This window comes from Elephas maximus, chromosome 10, assembly GCF_024166365.1.
Source record: "Elephas maximus indicus isolate mEleMax1 chromosome 10, mEleMax1 primary haplotype, whole genome shotgun sequence".
NCBI classification, from domain to species: Eukaryota; Metazoa; Chordata; class Mammalia; order Proboscidea; family Elephantidae; genus Elephas; species Elephas maximus.
In genome coordinates, this window is record NC_064828.1 from 86,029,899 (window position 1) to 86,047,191 (window position 17,293).

General features: G+C 53.3%; 1 protein-coding gene across 1 annotated transcript in view; it reads left to right on the forward strand.

Annotated features, from left to right (window-relative positions):
• Positions 1-17,293, forward strand: part of PAPLN (papilin, proteoglycan like sulfated glycoprotein) — a 37,165-nt gene that overhangs the window by 15,845 nt on the left and 4,027 nt on the right. Inside the window, exons 13-27 of the mRNA XM_049898790.1 lie at positions 14-221; positions 813-995; positions 1,223-1,364; positions 4,085-4,165; positions 4,387-4,624; positions 6,183-6,303; positions 6,647-6,776; positions 7,847-8,294; positions 9,049-9,186; positions 9,377-9,501; positions 9,760-9,883; positions 10,436-10,573; positions 11,218-11,345; positions 11,464-11,572; positions 14,098-14,264. Of these exons, the coding sequence (XP_049754747.1) occupies positions 14-221; positions 813-995; positions 1,223-1,364; positions 4,085-4,165; positions 4,387-4,624; positions 6,183-6,303; positions 6,647-6,776; positions 7,847-8,294; positions 9,049-9,186; positions 9,377-9,501; positions 9,760-9,883; positions 10,436-10,573; positions 11,218-11,345; positions 11,464-11,572; positions 14,098-14,264 (2,480 nt within the window). The remainder of the gene's footprint in view (positions 1-13; positions 222-812; positions 996-1,222; positions 1,365-4,084; positions 4,166-4,386; positions 4,625-6,182; positions 6,304-6,646; positions 6,777-7,846; positions 8,295-9,048; positions 9,187-9,376; positions 9,502-9,759; positions 9,884-10,435; positions 10,574-11,217; positions 11,346-11,463; positions 11,573-14,097; positions 14,265-17,293) is intronic.

Genomic DNA, 17,293 nt, shown 5'->3' on the forward strand with positions numbered 1-17,293 from the left:
TGCTCCCTGACAGCTGGAAGACAGGGCCGTGGGCTCCCTGCTCTGCCTCCTGTGGAGGTGGCTCCCAGTCCCGCTCCGTCTACTGCGTCTCAGCCAATGGAGCTGGCATCCAGGAGGCTGCTGACGAGGCCGAGTGTGCAGGCCTGCCCAGGAAGCCCCCTACCACACAGGCTTGCAACCTCCAGCGCTGCACAGCCTGGAGTTCAGAGCCCTGGGGAGAGGTGAGGCCCTGGGATGCAACCAGCCTAGGGTGGGGGTTGGACAGAAATCAGGAGCTGGGCTTTAGACCTGGGCAGCAGCAGGGCTCGGAGGCTTGTCTTCTGACGTGGAAACTGAGATTCTGGGTGGTAAAGTGACTTAGCAGGCTGTCATAGAAGCTGGGGCAAGACTGGGACTAGAAGGAAGTACCTGGACTCCTGGTCCAGTGTTCCTTCTCCTTCTGTGGGACCCTAGGGCAGGATGGGAAAGATTCTGCCTTGGCATGGAAGAGAAGCTGAGGGCATTGCTTGGGTGTCAGGGTAAGGGACTTGGCAGTGTCCAGGCTGCTGGACACTGCTTCCAGCACCCACATATGTTCAAGGAGCAAATGAGGGGATATATGGAAATGTACCCATGCTGATGTCAGCAGTCATGACCCAGGCTGTGTGGCCTCAGAGGGTTCAGTCAACCTCTCTGGGCTTGGGAGCTGGACATGGGCTCTAGAGTGCTGTCCACCCTTCATGCCCGACCTCCAGCTGTCCAACCTGGCGTGGCTTCCCTGGGTGGGGGGCGGTGGTGGTGGTGAGCTTCTGCTGACAGCTGGGTCCTTGCAGTGCTCGGTTAGCTGTGGCTCCGGGGTCCGGAGGCGGACTGTCACTTGCCAGGGTGATGAGGGGTCTGTGCTCCATGCTACGGCATGCTCCTTGGAGGACCGACCACCCCTCACTGAGCCCTGTGTACGTGATGACTGTCCCCTTCTCAATGACCGGGCCTGGCACGTTGGCACCTGGGGTCTGGTGAGTGCTTGGGGCCGCCCCTGCCACCCCACATACCTGGTATTCAGCTTGGTTCCTTGGATCTCTGACAGGGCTGTCCATGTGCCTCCGTGGGTCTGACATGTGGGGCTGGGTATCTTCCCCCTTTTTGCCTTCCCTGTGGGTACTCCCACCCCAGCCTTAGGGTCTCCCTCTCTATGCATGTGTGTTCCCTCCTCCCTACCCCACCCCTACCTCATGGGCCCCAGTGCTCCAAGAGCTGCAACTTGGGCACTCGGAAGCGGCAGGTCATCTGTGCCATTGGGCCGCCCAACCACTGCGAGAGCCTGCAGCTATCAAAGCCGGCAGACGTGGAGCCCTGTAACACACAGCCCTGCCATCTTCCTCAAGGTGAGGACCCGAACTCTTCTCCCACTGGGGCCTTTATCTCTCCTGTGTCAGCCACCTGGACCACTCTTTCATCTCCATCTACTGAAGCCTTTGCCATCCATAAAGTCCAATACGTATGCCACCTCATGAACCAGCCCTTTTTCCCTCCACACCAAATACCATTTTCCCCCTTGGCCCCATCCACCCATAGTGTGTTATAACTACAGAGAGTCCCCAACTTACAGTGGAGTTCCATTCCAACAACTCTGTCATAAGTCGGTTCCGATGTAAGTCGAATACTTCATTTTTTTTTTTTAAGTTTTCATTATTATTGCTTTTTATTATCAGTATATTTATAAATTTGATCTTTGTCTTTGGGGGTTGGAAACATTACATATAAACTTAGATATGATGACATCAGCAAATTACACACCGTGACATTGTGTGTAGTACATATTACTAATGATAAAATATAAAAAAACAAAACTAAAACAGATAGTCATGTGGTTTGTCATAACTCAGTTTGTCCTAAGTCAGGGACTACCTATATTGCATCAGTCTTTCTTGCACTGTAGTGGTTAGTATAGAGCTTGTTAGGCCTACTAGCTATAAGCTTCTTGAGAGGGTGGAGTCTTGTCTTCCTCATTCCTCTTTATTCCCCCTTTCCCCCACATAACTTACCTAGCATGTGGTAGATATTCAGCAAATGTTTGTGGAATGAGTTGCAGAGGGAGGGAGGAAGTCCAGGAAACACTGTTTCCACAAGCCGCTTCTGTCTGTAGTCCCTCTTTCTCCTCATCCCCTTTCCACTGGGGAAGATGGTGTCCTAGACATGAGGATCTGTAGCAGGAAGGGCACAGAGCTAGCACTTGGTTGGTTTGAGGATGTGACATTAAAGAAGGGTGTGGGTTGTAGCTGAGCTACAAAGGGGTGGCCTTCGATACTAAAGAGGTATGTTTGGCCTTGATGTGGTTGGTGACAGGGACTGTGTGAGCTGTCCTGACCCTGGTGGGATTCTAATGGCATGCTGCAGGGTGACTAAGAATGAGTGACCTTGGAATCAACGGTAGGCCTGGGTTCAAGTCTCTTCTCCATCGCTGACCAACCAAGTGGCCCTAGGCACGCCCCTCTCCTCTCTGCTTCTTGGTTTCCCCATATGTACTATGGAATTAGTGAGACTGACTTTACTACAGGGTTAATAAGAGTGACTTTCCAGGCTTATGGGTTAGTAAGACAGCAGCAGATCCTGTGGAGGTGGCCACAGGATGTCTTTCCAGGGGGTACTGCCCTCATGGTTGGGATGGATCCTGGAGGGTCTCGGGCGTTGGGCTACAGACTAGATTTATCTAATTGGCCCAGGGGAGCCATTGAAAGTTCTGGAGCTAGAGAGTAACACCATGGAAGCTATTTATGAGGAAAAATTTGGCACATGTTGGACTGAAGTGGAGACAGGTGGGGAGGTGGGGGCCGGGGGATGGGGGAGCAGGCTGCAGAAATCCAAGCATGGGAAAGGACAATGGAAATGAAGGGACAGGCGTTGGCCCAGCAGAGCTGGTGCCCAGTGGGTGAGGGGAGGGCTCTGGGAGCCTGAGTTTATGCTGAGGAAGTGGAAGAGTAGGGTACCAGGAGTGGGAGCCAGCCGGCAGAATGGCTGTGGCAGAGAGCGATGCCTTTAGTTTTTGACACAGTAAATCTGAAGTGCCAGAAGGACAGCCAGCCAGGCAGAAATTCCCAGCCTGGGTGCTTCGAATGCAGGGCAGAGATGTGGGTGGTCTGTCTGGGGGCACGACAGCGACAGACTGGGGAGAGAATATCATCTCCCTCATCCAAAGGTTTGGCCTGGGTGTGATAGAAATAAGAACGACAGTCAAGTTTTGACCCTGATCTGCTGTAGTCTTCTAATCCCAGATTATTGTTGAAAGTATTCCCTGGGGACCACAGGAAGAGGTGGGCCTTGTGGGGACAGAATTTTCACTTATTTTTCTAACTTTATAACAATATGCTTACTGTGGGAAGTTTGCAAAACACAGACACACGGAAGGAAGGGAAAAAATCACCAGCCATGAAGAACTGAAGACTCGACCCTGAGCATTTTTGGGACCTTTCCTGCAAGTCATCTTTTACGCATAACTTAAATTTTTTCTTGTCGTCATCACTTCCTCCATTTTATGAAGAAAATCTACCTTAACTTTATAGAGGTGTCATTTGCAAACTATGCAATTCACTCGTTTTGATTGCACAATTTGTGACACTTAGCAAATTTACAAGTTGTGCAATAAGATGATGAGAAATTTCAAAACATTCAGAAAACTTGAAAGAATTCTATAGCAAGCAGCCATGTGCCCACATCTAAATTCCACAGTTACCATTTTCTATGTTTGCTTTATCGGTATCGGTTCCCCATCCCTTCATTTATCAATACAATTTAAAAAAATGCATTTTTTTTTGTTGTTCGATTTCTTTATGTAGCTGGGGTCATATCATAAATGCAAATTTTATACCTGGCTCATCCTTATGCTGAACATGTAACATTAGCATTTTCTGTGTGATCAAAGATGCTTTTTAAACTTGGGAAGGGTGTTTTATGAAATCACAGGTCCTGCTCGTTTTTACTTCTGTTGTCCTGGGTCCCCAGGCCCTGCCCAAGCAGTGGGATGGGAGGGGATGCTGTCCAGGGCTGTTACCCCTGGAACCCACAACTCTCCTCCTCCCCCTCTGCACCCCACCGCGACTGCCTGTAGAAGTCCCCAGCATGCAGGACATACGCACCAGCTCCAGGGACCCCAGGACTTCTTCGGGCACTCGGGAGACTGCTGCCTCAGGTGAGAAGCTTGGTCATAGTCCCCCCCTCCCACCCCAAGCCCTCTCATCTGTGCATCTGAGTGGGGGGTGGGGGTGCCTAGAGATATGGAGGTCAATGGTGGGGGCCCAGTGATAACCAAGGGGAGAGTGGCCTGGGGGACGGACAGAGGGGCTTAGTGTGAAGGCAGATGGTGGGTTGAGAAGGGGGACGTATCTGTATCTTCTGGGTCCTCTTCTCCAGAGTCCAGAGGCCAGTGGTGGGCACCCCAGGGGCGATCCTCAGCCTGGAGTAAGACCAGAGGAGACCAGGGCCCCCACTTGTCAGCCCCAGCCCCATCCCCATCCCTGCAGCAGTCCCCACGCCAGCAGCTGCCCCGGGACTGCAGACATAGCCCCCATGGGTGCTGCCCTGATGGCTACACTGCGTCTCTTGGGCCTCAGTGGCAAGGCTGCCCCGGGGTCTCATGTCAGCAGAGCAGGTAGGTACTGGAGAGCCTCTCCCTTCTCACCAGGTCAGCGTGGGAAGGCGGCAGGCTAGCTTGTGCCGGAGCCTGACAGGGCCAATGTCTCTGCTCAGAGAGGGCTAGGTGGGGTTGGGTTCACAGATTCCCAGAACAGGACACTGGGTTTTTGTCTCTGAGCTGCCCTAATTGTACTGCAGTACTCCATTCTCTCAGCTTCCTGATGTGCCAAGTCAGTTGCCATTGATTCTGACTCATAACAACCCCACATGTGTCAGAGTAAAACTCTCCTCTGTAGGGTTTTCAATGACTGATTTTTCGGAAGTAGATTATCATGCCTCTCTTCTGAGGTGCCTCTTGGTGGACTTGAACAAACCACTCACATTTTGGTTAGCAGCAAGGGGTTAATGGGTCACACCACCCAAATCCCGTTGATGTCCAGTCGATTCTGACTCATTGTGACCCTATAGGTCAGAGTAGAACTGCCCCCATAGAGTTTCCAAAGAGCGCCTGGTGGTTTTGAACTGCCGACCTTTTGGTTAGCAGCCATAGCACTTAACCACTATGCCACCAGGATTTCCTGCACCACCCAGAACCCTCTAATGTGCCTGTCGTTGTTGTTAGTTGCCAATGAGTCAATTCTAGTTCGTGGCGACCCCATGTGTGCAGAGTAGAATGGCTCCATAGGGTCTTCAAGGCTGCGACCTTTTGGAAGGAGATTACCAAGCCTGCCTTCAGTGGTGCCTCTGGGTGGGTTTGAACTGACAACCTTTCAGCTAGTAATCGAGTGCTTAACCCTTTGTGTCACCTAGTGTGCCTGGTAGGGATAAAAATCCCTGCCCTCCCTGCAGAAGTCTGCAGTGGTGATGTAGCCGGAGGGGTCAGCGTGAGCTGACTTTGAGGAGAGGCCTGGGCTATGATTCCAGCTCTCAAATCCAGGCCAGGCTTGGGGAACCAGAAAGGCTGGACAAAGGCCAGCCTGACTTTCCTCCATTCCTCAGTCCTGCCCACTCCAGCAGAGAGGGGCTGAGCCCCCAAATGCCTGCCTTCCTGAATGCCCTGCTCGATGTGTACACACTCCCCCAAGAGGCTGTGGTGCCCAGGGCCCCGGCTTTGGGGCAGCAGCTGGGGGTGATTCCCAGCTCAATCACTTACCAGCTGTGCTGGGTGACTTGGGGCAAATTATTAAACCTCTTCAATCCTGGTTTCCTCTTCTGTGAATTGGAAACAGTGATAGCCTTCAGGAGGGGTTATTGTGAAGATTAAACAAATCACATGGTACCTGGCCCATAGAAGGTACTTGGACGTATTCCTTCTTTCACCTCCTTCCCTATACCTGCTTGGGGGAGGCGAAATAAATGGCGGGTTCCTCTGAACCCCCTTTTCTTCCCCACTTCCTATCTATTGCTGGTTTGTAAAAACTCCCTGGGAAAAAATATTTGGACAGCCTCAGTGTGTTTTGTGGTGGGATGTGAGTTGAAGATCTGTTGGTTCTCAGGGGTGAAGAGCTTGGGTCCTGGGGTGTTGGAGGCTCAGCATTGGACAGTGAGGGAGGACTCAGTGTGATGTCTACTAGGTATGGGTGCTGCCCCGATGGGGTGTCAGTGGCTGAGGGGCCCCATCAGGCTGGCTGCACAAGGTCGTATGGCAGTGACAACACTGGGAACAGGCCAAGGTCCAGAGCAGTGGCTTCCGTGGTAAGTGTATGTGTGTGTGGCAGCTGGGGATGGGTGGTGGGCAAAAGTACAGCCGGAGCTTGCTCAATGCTACTGTGACCTAGGGTCTTTGCAGCTTTGGCCTTGGAGAAGGGAGGGTCCCTGTAAGGCTGTCAGCCTGGGACATCTCTCGAGGGCTCAAGACTTCAGAGGCTGACCTGGCCTTGCCTGGAGTTGGGGGCCTCTGATCTCCCTGGGACTGGGGGCTTGCACCCTGGGCTCAGAGTTCTGTCTTGAATCCTGCTGCCTTCCCCCAGCCAGCCCAAAACCCCCACTAAGAGTCCAGCCCACTTCTCAACTTCTCAATCCTGGGCTTCCTCCCCAGGCCCACCGGCCCCAGGCCCAACAGAACCAGCCCAGCGAGTGCAGGGGCTCCCAGTTTGGCTGCTGCTATGACAATGTGGCCTCTGCAGCTGGCCCTCTGGGGGAAGGCTGTGTGGGCCAGCCCAGCTATGGTGAGTGGATGCCCTACTCCTCCTCCTGGGGCCCACTGTGCCCCCAGCCCCCATGCAGAGCCAGAAATCCTCCTCTGGCTCAGTTCTTCGTTCACTTCTTCCACAAATACATACTGAGCACTGAAAGGTACCAGGCCAGAAACAGTGCCTGACTGTTCCCCATCTGACAGTGTGCCCTTGGGACCTTCTGGCTGCTTGTGAGCATCGGGAGGCTTGTAGGTAGGGCCACAAAGGGGACAGAAGGCTGTCCTGTGCCTGGGAACTCGGCCCCCTCCTGCAACAGAGACAGTGCAGGGTGGTCCGTGCTGGGATGGGGAGGGTGCCCTGATCTGGCTGGGATGCGGGTGGCAGTGGGGGGGCTGTGTCCTGGAGGGAGGTGGGGGTTGGGGGAGGTCATGGGCAGGAGGGCGGGGTCCATGGGTGGGGCCTCCAGAGACCATGGTGGGGATGTCGGAAGTTGATGGGGGCTGGTAGCCAGGGTTCCACAGGAGGCCAGGTGCCCTTACCAGAGTTAGGCTTCAGCCAGCCGTGGTAGTATCTGGGCATGGAGAAATGGCGCAGGCAGTGCTGGGAAGCAGGGTAGCTAGAACGGCCAGGCTGGGCTGGGTTCAGAGGTGGTGCAGGGGGCCTGAGAACAGGGACAGCCCTTTCCTGGGCATATTCACAGGCCCTGGTCCTCATAGGCTGGGCCCTTATCCTGAGCTAAGTAAGCACTTTAGGGTCAAGCCCTGGCTTGCTCTTGGTATATACCCCAGGGGTTCCATATGTCAGGCCATGGGAGTGTATGAGGGGCAGGTCCAGGGAACTCACAACCCCAACAACCTGGAGGCCTCCCGTCCTGTGGGTGGAGGTGGATGGGCATGATTCCTGGCTGCTGTGGCCCCAGCCTGGGGCAGGACTGAGCACTGGACCTGTGTTCTGTCATATAACCAGTTCTGTAAACTGAGAAGGCCTCCCCCCTAAGCCTCTGAGGCCGAGGGGTGGTAGAGCTTCTTAGCAGGGCTCTGTTAGGCAGTGTTTGTAGATTTATTACTGGGCACCCTGGTGATGTGTGTCTCTTCTACCCTCAGCCTACCCAATGCAGTGCCTGCTGCCCAGTGCTCATGGCTCCTGTACAGATTGGGCTGCCCGCTGGTACTTCATTGCCTCGGTGGGCCAGTGTAACCGCTTCTGGTACGGTGGCTGCCATGGCAATGCCAATAACTTCCCCTCAGAGGAGGAGTGTGTGAGCAGCTGCCGGGGGCCCCAGCCTGGAGCCTCTGCCCAGAGCACTCACAGGGATGGAGGTCCTAGAGGCCAGCAGGAGGCCAGCAAGCAAAGGATGGGAGCCACAGTCCAGAGGAAGCCCTTGCCTTCCAGTAGCCTCTGGAGGCAAGACCAAGAGCCTGAGCTGGGGGAGGCCTCCCATACCCAGGCCATTGGAGAAGGGCCCTGGGGCCAGGAACGTGGACCCAGCATCCCTAGACTTGGTGGAGATGCTGGGCAGCCAGCACAACCCTCCATCAGCTCTTCGTACAGGTGAGGCCCACCACCTTACCCAGGTAGGAGGCAGGGAGCCCAAACTGGGGGCTGGGCCTGTATGAGCTAAAACCTGGAGGGAGCAGGCCCTGCCTTTGTCCCTCCCTAATCTCTAACCCTCCAAGCAGCCCTGCTGCGGCTTCTGAGACACAGAGACTTATCCCGGGTCAGGCAGCTAGTAGATGGTGGTGCTTGGATCCTTGACCAGGTCTTGCCAGCGCAGCTTGGGGCCTCTCTAGCTTGTTGGCAAGCCAGCCAACTTGTCCAAGCCTCGGTGTCTTTACTGTAACATGGTGATAGTATCACCTACCCTACATAGCTTATAGGTTTGGTGGGAGTCCCATTATTTATTACTTTCGGGACTGTGTCACATGAATGAGGGATTTGGGGAGATTAAAAACAAAATTTAAAAAACCCAAATTTTAAATTCCAAAGGGGTCAGGTGTGTAGTTTAATTCCTATGAATTCGATATGTGCTTCCCCACAGCCCCTTCCCACCGCTGGGCTTCTCACCTACCCTGTTGCTGAGGGACCAGGTTAAGGCGGCAATGCTCAGGGGATGGCAGGAGGGTGGAGGACAGACTCCTGTGTCTACGGGGTTCTGGAACTTGGCCCCCCAGGGACCCTCTGACCCCCACAAGTGCCCATGACATGATGGGTGTGGAGCTAGCTGTGTTAGACACACAGCTGCAAGGCTGGTCCTGGTCCAGGCACTCACACCAGGATGGCAGATTCTCACCTCCCACCTTTCCAGGATCAGCTTGGCTGGCTCTGAGCCCACCCTGGTGCAGGCTTCCCTGGGGCACTTGGTGCGGCTCTTCTGCCCAGATGACAGCTCCCTGGACCGCCATGCTGGGTGGCAGAAGGATGGCCGGCCTATCTCCTCTGACAGGTGTGTGTGACAGTCCTTCCCCAGCAGCACCCCCTTGATCTCCTATGGGTCAGGAGGGGGAGTCCCCCAGGGGCCTCTGTGGGGCTATGGTCACCTCTGCTGGGAGCACCGGGCTTGAGGGAGCACCAGTGCTCACTGTTGCCCCCAGAAGCCTGGAGCTCAGCCGTTCCTCCTCCCCTACCCCATTCAGGCACAAGCTGCAGGCCGATGGCTCGCTGGTCATCAGCCCCCTACGGGCAGAGGACGCCGGCACCTACAGCTGTGGCAGCACCAGGCCAGACCTCAACTCCCAGAAGATCCAGCTTCGCATCACAGGTGTTTGAACCACCCCCACTGGATTCTCATGGGACTGGGTGGGAGGGCCAGGCAGCCCCGTGCTTGAGAGACCTGGCTGCTTCCCTGGGCCTGGGCATCCTTGTGACAGGTGACACACTCTCCAGAAGGGCTGGGGTGAATACCTGGCCCCTGTGGCCCTCATTCCTCCACGTGTCCTCCACCGGCCTCATGGCCCGCCCTTCCCTATACCGTCTTCTCCTCACAGCTCACCCCTTGCTTCTCCCTGCCTCACGACAGGGGGCGATAAGGCTGTGCTGTCTGAGGCTGAGCCAAGGCACTTCCTTCAGTCCAAGGACCCTGCCCACGGGGATGCTGGGGGCCTGGGAGCCGTCTCTTCCTCTCACCCACGGCCCACATCCAGGTAACAGCCCAGCAGCCCATCCTGCTCTCAGCCTCCCCGACCCTGGGTGGGTGAGGTCTCAGTGGGCGAGAGGAGGGGAAGGTGAATTGGTCACCAGGCCCTGTGTGCTGCGACCAGACAGGTGGGAATGGTGTGAGCCTAGGACCCAGGAACTGAGGGAAGGGAAGTGCTCTGGGGGGCAGAGGGCCCAAGATGGCTTTTCAGAGGAGGGCTGGAGCTGGCCTTAAAGAGTAGTTTGGTTTCAGAGGAGTTGTGGAGGACTGGAGCAGTGCTTGTTAAGGGCCTCGAGGCCAATGTGCAGGGTGAGGATAACAGGGATGTTGGGTGCTGTGTGTGTCTATCCAGCCAGCAGGTCGGGGAGGCTTGAGGGGGGATGGTAGAGATGGCTTTTAGACTTTATGGATGGTGTCTTAACCAGAACACAAGGGTAGCTTTAGGAAGCTGAATCTGGCTGGAAGAAGGAGGGGTGCCATGACATGTGCAGAGGTCCAGTCACCAGGCCTGGTTGCATGTGGGGGAGGCCCCTTATGACTGTAGGTGCTTGTTTTGTAGACTTCGTCTGGACCAGAACCAGCCTGGGGTGGTAGATGCCAGTCCAGGCCAGTGGATCCGGTTGACCTGCCGTGCAGAAGGCTTCCCGCCCCCAGCTATTGAGTGGCAGAAGGATGGGCAGTCCCTCTCTTCTCCCAGGTTTATTCCATTCCTCTCCCCTACCTTCTGCCTCCAGCCCCATCCCATCTGTTGGGGGCCGTTGGGGGAAGGAGCTGCTGGGCAAAGGGCTCCTTGGGCAGAGCAACTTTTGGGCCCCTGGGCCTTCCCAGAGTGTGGTTAGTGGACGGAAGTAACCGACCGGCTCGCAGAAGTGCTGGTTGAGGGAGGAAATGAAATCAGAGCCCATTTCCAGCTGTGGGCATGATAGCTAGCATTTACTGAGTGCATACTGAGCGGGAGGAATCTTCTCTATTGTATAATCTGCAAAACAGCCATACAGAGGTAGGTGCTATTTTAACCCCGTTTGACACATGGAAACAGAGGCTTAATACCACACAGGATTTGCACCTACAAAATAAGTATACGAAAAACTAGAAACCCAGACTAGAATTACTTTTCTTTCAGAACATTTGAAATGATTTGTCTGTTGCTATGCGTAAAAGCCAGGCATTTTCAAGTAAATCAAAAGAGGACATAATGGTCTAAGGCAGATGGACCCTCAGCCTCTCCACGGAAAGGAAAAGTCTGCCCCTCCCTCCATCCGCCCTGCCCTTCCCTTGACCCTGCCCCCACCCCATACCTGCCCCCTTGGGCTGGAGCCAGCTGACTGTGGTTGTCCCCAGGCACCAGCTGCAGCCTGATGGCTCTCTGGTCATCAGCCATGTGGCTGTGGAAGATGGCGGCTTCTACGCCTGTGTTGCTTTCAACGGGCAGGACAGAGACCAGCGGTGGGTCCAGCTCAGAGTTCTGGGTAAGGTGACAGTCCTGAGGAGAGGAGGGCAAGTAGGGGCAGTGGCCTCTGAGGTTAGGTGGCATGGGCTGGGGCAGGACTGGTGTAGTGGCTGATATTGCTCCCTCCTTGTGCCCAGGGGAGCTGACGATCACAGGGCTGCCCACTACTGTGACAGTGCCAGAGGGGGACACAGCCAGGCTGCTGTGTGTGGTGGCAGGAGAAAACGTGAACATCAGATGGTCCAGGTAAGACATCTTCCAGGCAAGTCCTGGCCCTCAGACCCCCCTACCTGAGGCTGTGCAGCCAGGCAGGGGTGGGCCACCTTTCTGTGGTGGCAGGAGAAAGCGTGCACGTCAGATGGTCCAGGTAAGACTTATCTGCTGCTGTCACCACTGCCGCCTCCCTCATTCACCCACTCCTACCTCCAGGTCTGGTGCTAGGGGAGGGGCTGCAGTGCCCACATGCCCACATGAAGCTCTATAAGACCTCTCTCATTTCCATTGGTTGGGCCGCACCAGGGTTTCTCAACCTCTTTATTGTGGGCCCACAGCTGGGAGGCTGCCCTGTGCTTTGCTGGATGGTTTAGCAGCATCTCTGGCTTCTACTCACTAGATTGCAGTAGCATTCTTCCCACAAGTTGTGACAATAAAAAATGTCTCTAGGCTTAGCCACGTGTCCTCTAGGAGGCAAATTTTCTCTGGGGTTGAGAACCACTGGGCTATACTCAGTTTGGGGGACTTAAGTGGTCTTTTACCCCAGATCGAATGGTCTTTTATTTGTTCATTCATTTGTTCTGGAAACATTTTTTATCCTTCCCTCCCTGCAGTGTGTCAGGCCTAGGCTAGGCTCTGGGGATCCTGGGGTACTCCGAGCCCCAAGGCATTCCCAGGGGATTCTGGAGTAGTCTGACCCCCAGGGCATCCCCAGGGGATCCTGGGGTACCTTGAGCCCCAGGCAGATGGTACTGTGTCCCAGGAGCTCCAAACAAGGTTTGTGCTAAGTGCTATCTGCACAGAGCAGTGTGAGGCTGCCACCAGCCTGGGGGAGTCAAGGAAAGGCTGGCCAGGGAGGTGACTTTGGCTGCATCTTGAAGGCTGTTGTGGAAGGAGCAGCAAGCACCAAGGTGGGTATTTGAGAGGTTATAGCAAGGTGGGAAGGGCCTGCACCCTGGAGGGGTGAGGTGACGGGGCTGCAGAGTTCAGCTGTGCAAGAGGAAGGCACAGGCTTTAGCGGAGGGTGGCTGGGAGCCTCTGGAGGTTTCAGCTGGTGCTCTGGGCCAGCCTTCTATGATCGGGCTCTGGCTGTCTGGCCTTTACCTTCAACTTGGCCTCTCCTGGATCTTCCCAGCAGCAACTGTGCTGGGGCTCCCCTGCCTCAGGACTACCCTCAGTTTCCCTGCCAACCCTGCCCTTCACAGCACAGCTGTCTGTCCTGATTGTCTCCACCTGTTTACCCCCTACTCACTCCTCAGACCACCCTCCCACTCCAGGGGTACTGCACTGGCCAGGGCTATCAACGACCTCTCCATTCCTAAGTCCACTGGACACACCTCAGTCCTTATATGATTTGAGTCTGAGTGCCCTTCCGCCAACCACTTGCTCCTTCTTGAAACATTCTGTCACTTGGCTCCGGGCACCACTGTCTTCTGGTGTTCTCCTGTGCCTCTGGCTGCTGCTTCTAGGTTTTCTTGGCCAGCTCATCTTACATATCCCTTAGATGTTGGTGCACCTTACGGTTCTGTCTCAGGTCCTGGTGGCCTTGTTCTGTAACTTCCCCTCGGGCAACCCTGTAGATGCAGTTTCTGGGAGCACTCAAGTATGATATACTACCTGGGTCCAGACTTTTCTCTTGAGCTCCAGACCTCAAATCCAGTGTCTCCTGGTATCTCAAAAAAAAGGTACCCCAAATTCAAAATGGTGGATAACCTCAGCCTTCCTGATCTGTACCCTGGATTTCCCTGAGTTGCAAGGGTACCACCATTAGCCAGTAACCCAGGCTAGAAACCTTTTGTCCTTGATTTCTTCCTCTCCCCATATCTGACCTTTATTTTACTACCTTTTTCATCTGCCCTGTGTGCATTGCTGCAGCAGCGTCTGGCCTGTCTCCCCCCGCCCACACTGCCATCAATGAGCCTGGCAAAGTGCGAATCTCATGTCAGTTCCCGCTTGACTGAAATCCCCACAGCTCTCAGGATCCAGTCCAAATTCCTAGCAGAGTCTAAGAACCTGGTGACTGGCTCCTTCTCTCCAGCTTGGCCAGGTCCACTTTCTGCACTCACACTCCTTGCTCCAGCCCCAGCCTGCCTTCAAGTTCCTGAGTCTCTTGGTTCTTTCTCTCCATCAGCTGGCTGCCGCCGCCTCATCCTCAGGTCCTCCTCAGAGAAGGCTCCCCTGAGCACCCGCATTCCTCCCCCCTCCCCCACCCAGTGCCCCAAAGGCATGGAGTGCTTGTTTGTCCAGCACAAGGCCTGGTATCTAACCCAACTAAGAGACATTTGTTAATGAAAAGCCAGAATGGGATTCCTTTGTGGATAAGAAGCAAATGTACAAACTTAGATCAGTGTGCTTAGTTGGTTAACTTCACTTGCCTGTTATTTTGTTAACATTCCCGTATCTTTTTGATAGCCTATCTCTTCCTTGAGGCGAGGGTCATCTGCTGTTTGCCCACAAAGGGAGGGAGTCAATTGGCTCTGGAATGGCCTCTGATCAGCAGTATGGCCTCCCAGGGCCGGAAGACCTGGACAGCTGCCCCAGAGTCCCTTTCCTCACAGGAACGGGCTGCCCATGCGGGCCGACGGCCACCGTGTTCACCAGGCCCCAGACGGCACGCTGCTGATCTACAACTTGCAGGCCAGGGACGAGGGCTCCTACACATGCAGCGCCTACCGTGGGAGCCAGGCAGCCAGCCGCAGCACTGAGGTGAAGGTGGTCCCACCGGGTAAGGGGCGCTTGCCCACTAGGGGGTTGAAGGGGCGCGTCCCCAGGGCACTTGCTTATTCTCCAGGCCTGGAAGAATGTGTGCTGTGCAAGAGCGCAGGCTCTGCAGTCTGAGGGATTCTAGTTCCAATCCTGGCTCACTCTGCCGGTTACTAGTAGTGTAACTTGCAGCAGCGAGTGTAACCTTCCTGAGTCACTTTCTCGTATGTACAGTGGGGCCACTTCACCACCCTATAAGCTGGAGTGAGGGTGAAGGAAGTGTTGCTTAGGCTGGGCACCTGGTGCTTAACTGTTGTTGTCAGTTACCACTGAGTGGTTTCGGCTGATGCTGGTCTTATGTATAACAGAATGAAATGTTGCCTGGTGCACTGCCATCTTCAGGATTGTTGACATGCTCGAGTCCATTCTTTTAGCTACTGTGTACCGCATCCCAATCCAGGGGACTCATCTTCCAGCACTATATCAGACAGTACTCTGTGGTGATCCATAGGGGTTTCACTGGCTAGTTTTCAGCAGATCTCCAGGCCTTTCCTTCTGGTCTTAGTCTGGGAGCTCCCCTGGAACCTGTTAACCATGGGTGAACCTGCTAGTATTTGAAGTACTGCTGGCATAGCTTCCAGCATCATAACATGTAGGCCACCACAGTACAACAAATTGATGGGTGGTGGAGTGCTTAATAGATGTTTAGTATCATTGTTTAAAAAAAAAAAAATTTAGACTGGTTTTATTCTGAGAAACAGGATTGGCTGGAATGTCATTATAACATTTAAGGCAGACCATTCAAATCTATCCATTCTAATTGTTGTTAGGTGTAGTGAAGTCGGTTCCGATGCACAGTGACCCCATGCAAAACAGAACGAAACCCTGCCTGGTCCTGCACTGTTCTCAGTCATTGCTATGTTTGAGCCCATTGTTGTAGCCACTGTGTCAATCTATTTCGTTGAGGGTCTTCCTTTCTAATTAAAGTGGCAAAAAGTGGTCCTGTATTTATGGCCTTTTGACTATATATCCCAGAGAGGGAAAGGGCAGAGATTATCATCACTGTTTTACAAATGACACAGCTATGCAGACAGTTTAAGTGATGTCGCATAGCAAATTAGTGGCCAAGGTGAGACTAGATCCCAGGTCTTTTGACTTCCCCTATTTTTATTAAGCTATTGCACCTGTAATTCAATGGAATTTTACCTGCATTATTCAGTAATTTGGTATTTTAGTATTCTCTAGCTCCTGCTCTGAGTCACTGCTGCATCATATTTCAACAAATCTAAATGCCATATTGTAAGATGCATTATTGTACCAGTAGGAAAAAAAAATGCAGCCAATTAAATGGCACAATGCTAAAAAAAAAAAAAAAAAATTTTTTTTTTCAGATACTGTCAATTAAGATACAGTCCAACTTGATGTTAAAATATGAAAATAAGTGCAGCTCAGAATTGGTGAACTGTAGTGTTCAAACTTACCAGAGTTCTATGTTCAACTAAGTCAGAGGGATGGGGGACAGGTATTTCGCATTCCGCCTGCTTTCCCATGTACCTGCGGCCCTGGTTACCAACTGAACAGCAGGGTGGTGCCCCGGTCTGGGCAGCTGGTCTCACCTGGCCTGATGGAGACCTCAGGGGAGAGGGTGCCAGGGCCCTTCTGGTGTTGCCCTGCTCTGATGTTCATGGCTGTCAGGCCCATAGTGCCCCACCAGGAGCACTCCTATACTCAGGGTGTCATCTTTCAGGGTGGGGAGCCTGTGTTTGAGGTTGAAGGTCTGTGGTTACAATGTTGCTTAGTGAGCCTGGATGGCACTTAAGCCTCCTTTGTGAGCTCCCTAGGGCAGTGATTGTAACTCGTGTCCCCAGGGCCTGGCCCAGTGCTTGGCACTCCGCAGGTGCTCAGATTCTTGGTGACTGAGTGCATGTGTGAAGGAATGATGGCATTACTTTGGTGACAGCACCCTGCTACAGGGGCTACTTTTCTACCTCTATCATGTACATAAATTTGATCTTGTCTGGGTATTACCCAAACCCACAAGACTAAACCAAAATTCAGATTTACTCAGAGAAAGGGAGCTGTTAAGCCAGTAGTCATGTTTTTTATATACATGTCTAAGGAGTCCTGGAGCAGTGGTTAAGCGCTCTACTGCTAACCAAAAGGTCAGTCATTCAAAATCACCAGGCACTTGGTGGAAGAAAGATGTGCAGTCTGCTTTTGTAAAGATTACAGCCTTGGAAATGCTATGGGGCAGCTCTATTCTGTCCTATAGGGTCACCATGGGTCAGAACTGACTCGAAGGCAATGGGGTTTTTAAAAAAATATACATGTCAATGTGGGAAAACAAATTATTCACTTGCTTGACGATGAAGTCCACTGGGGCTCCTCATGATGTGTTGGTGCCAAGCTACAATGGTCTGATGGATAGGACACTCATGCCTTCAGTCAGGCCGCCCTTCTCCAGCCCTCCGCTGGACAAGTTTGCCAACCTTAGATATTTGGGGGGCACCTTGCCTGAGCTGTATGCAGTGCCTCTCCTCTCCTTAGCTGTATTCATTCCCTGGTTAGGCTGCCAATATCTGCTCTCATCCATTGTGTCTTTTTTTAGGGTCACATAGCTTGAGGCTGCCTCACTTGGCCCTATTCATGGTTTGGTGGCATACTGGAATTACTGTGTTAGCATTAGCGTGGGGGAGCCTTGGATTAGTCACACTCTGGTGTAAAGGACTTGGTTCTACTGTGAAGACTTCTCAACCTTTTTGCCTAAAAGACTGGGGTGAGGAACAGAAACTAGTGTAGGAATAAAACACAGAGTCACCTACTATGGCCCAGTCCCATTTTTTAAATAGCAGGGAACTGTGCTATGTGGGCAAAAAAGTATGTTAAGCACTTGAATTTTAGCTGTGGTTACTACAGGCCCAGGTGCTGTTTTAAGTGTTTGACAAGGTCTTAACTCATTTACTTTTTGAAACGTCCCTATGAAGTAGATGCTATTATTATCTCCATTTTATAGATGAGGAAACAGAAGCACAAAGAGCTTAAGTAACTCCC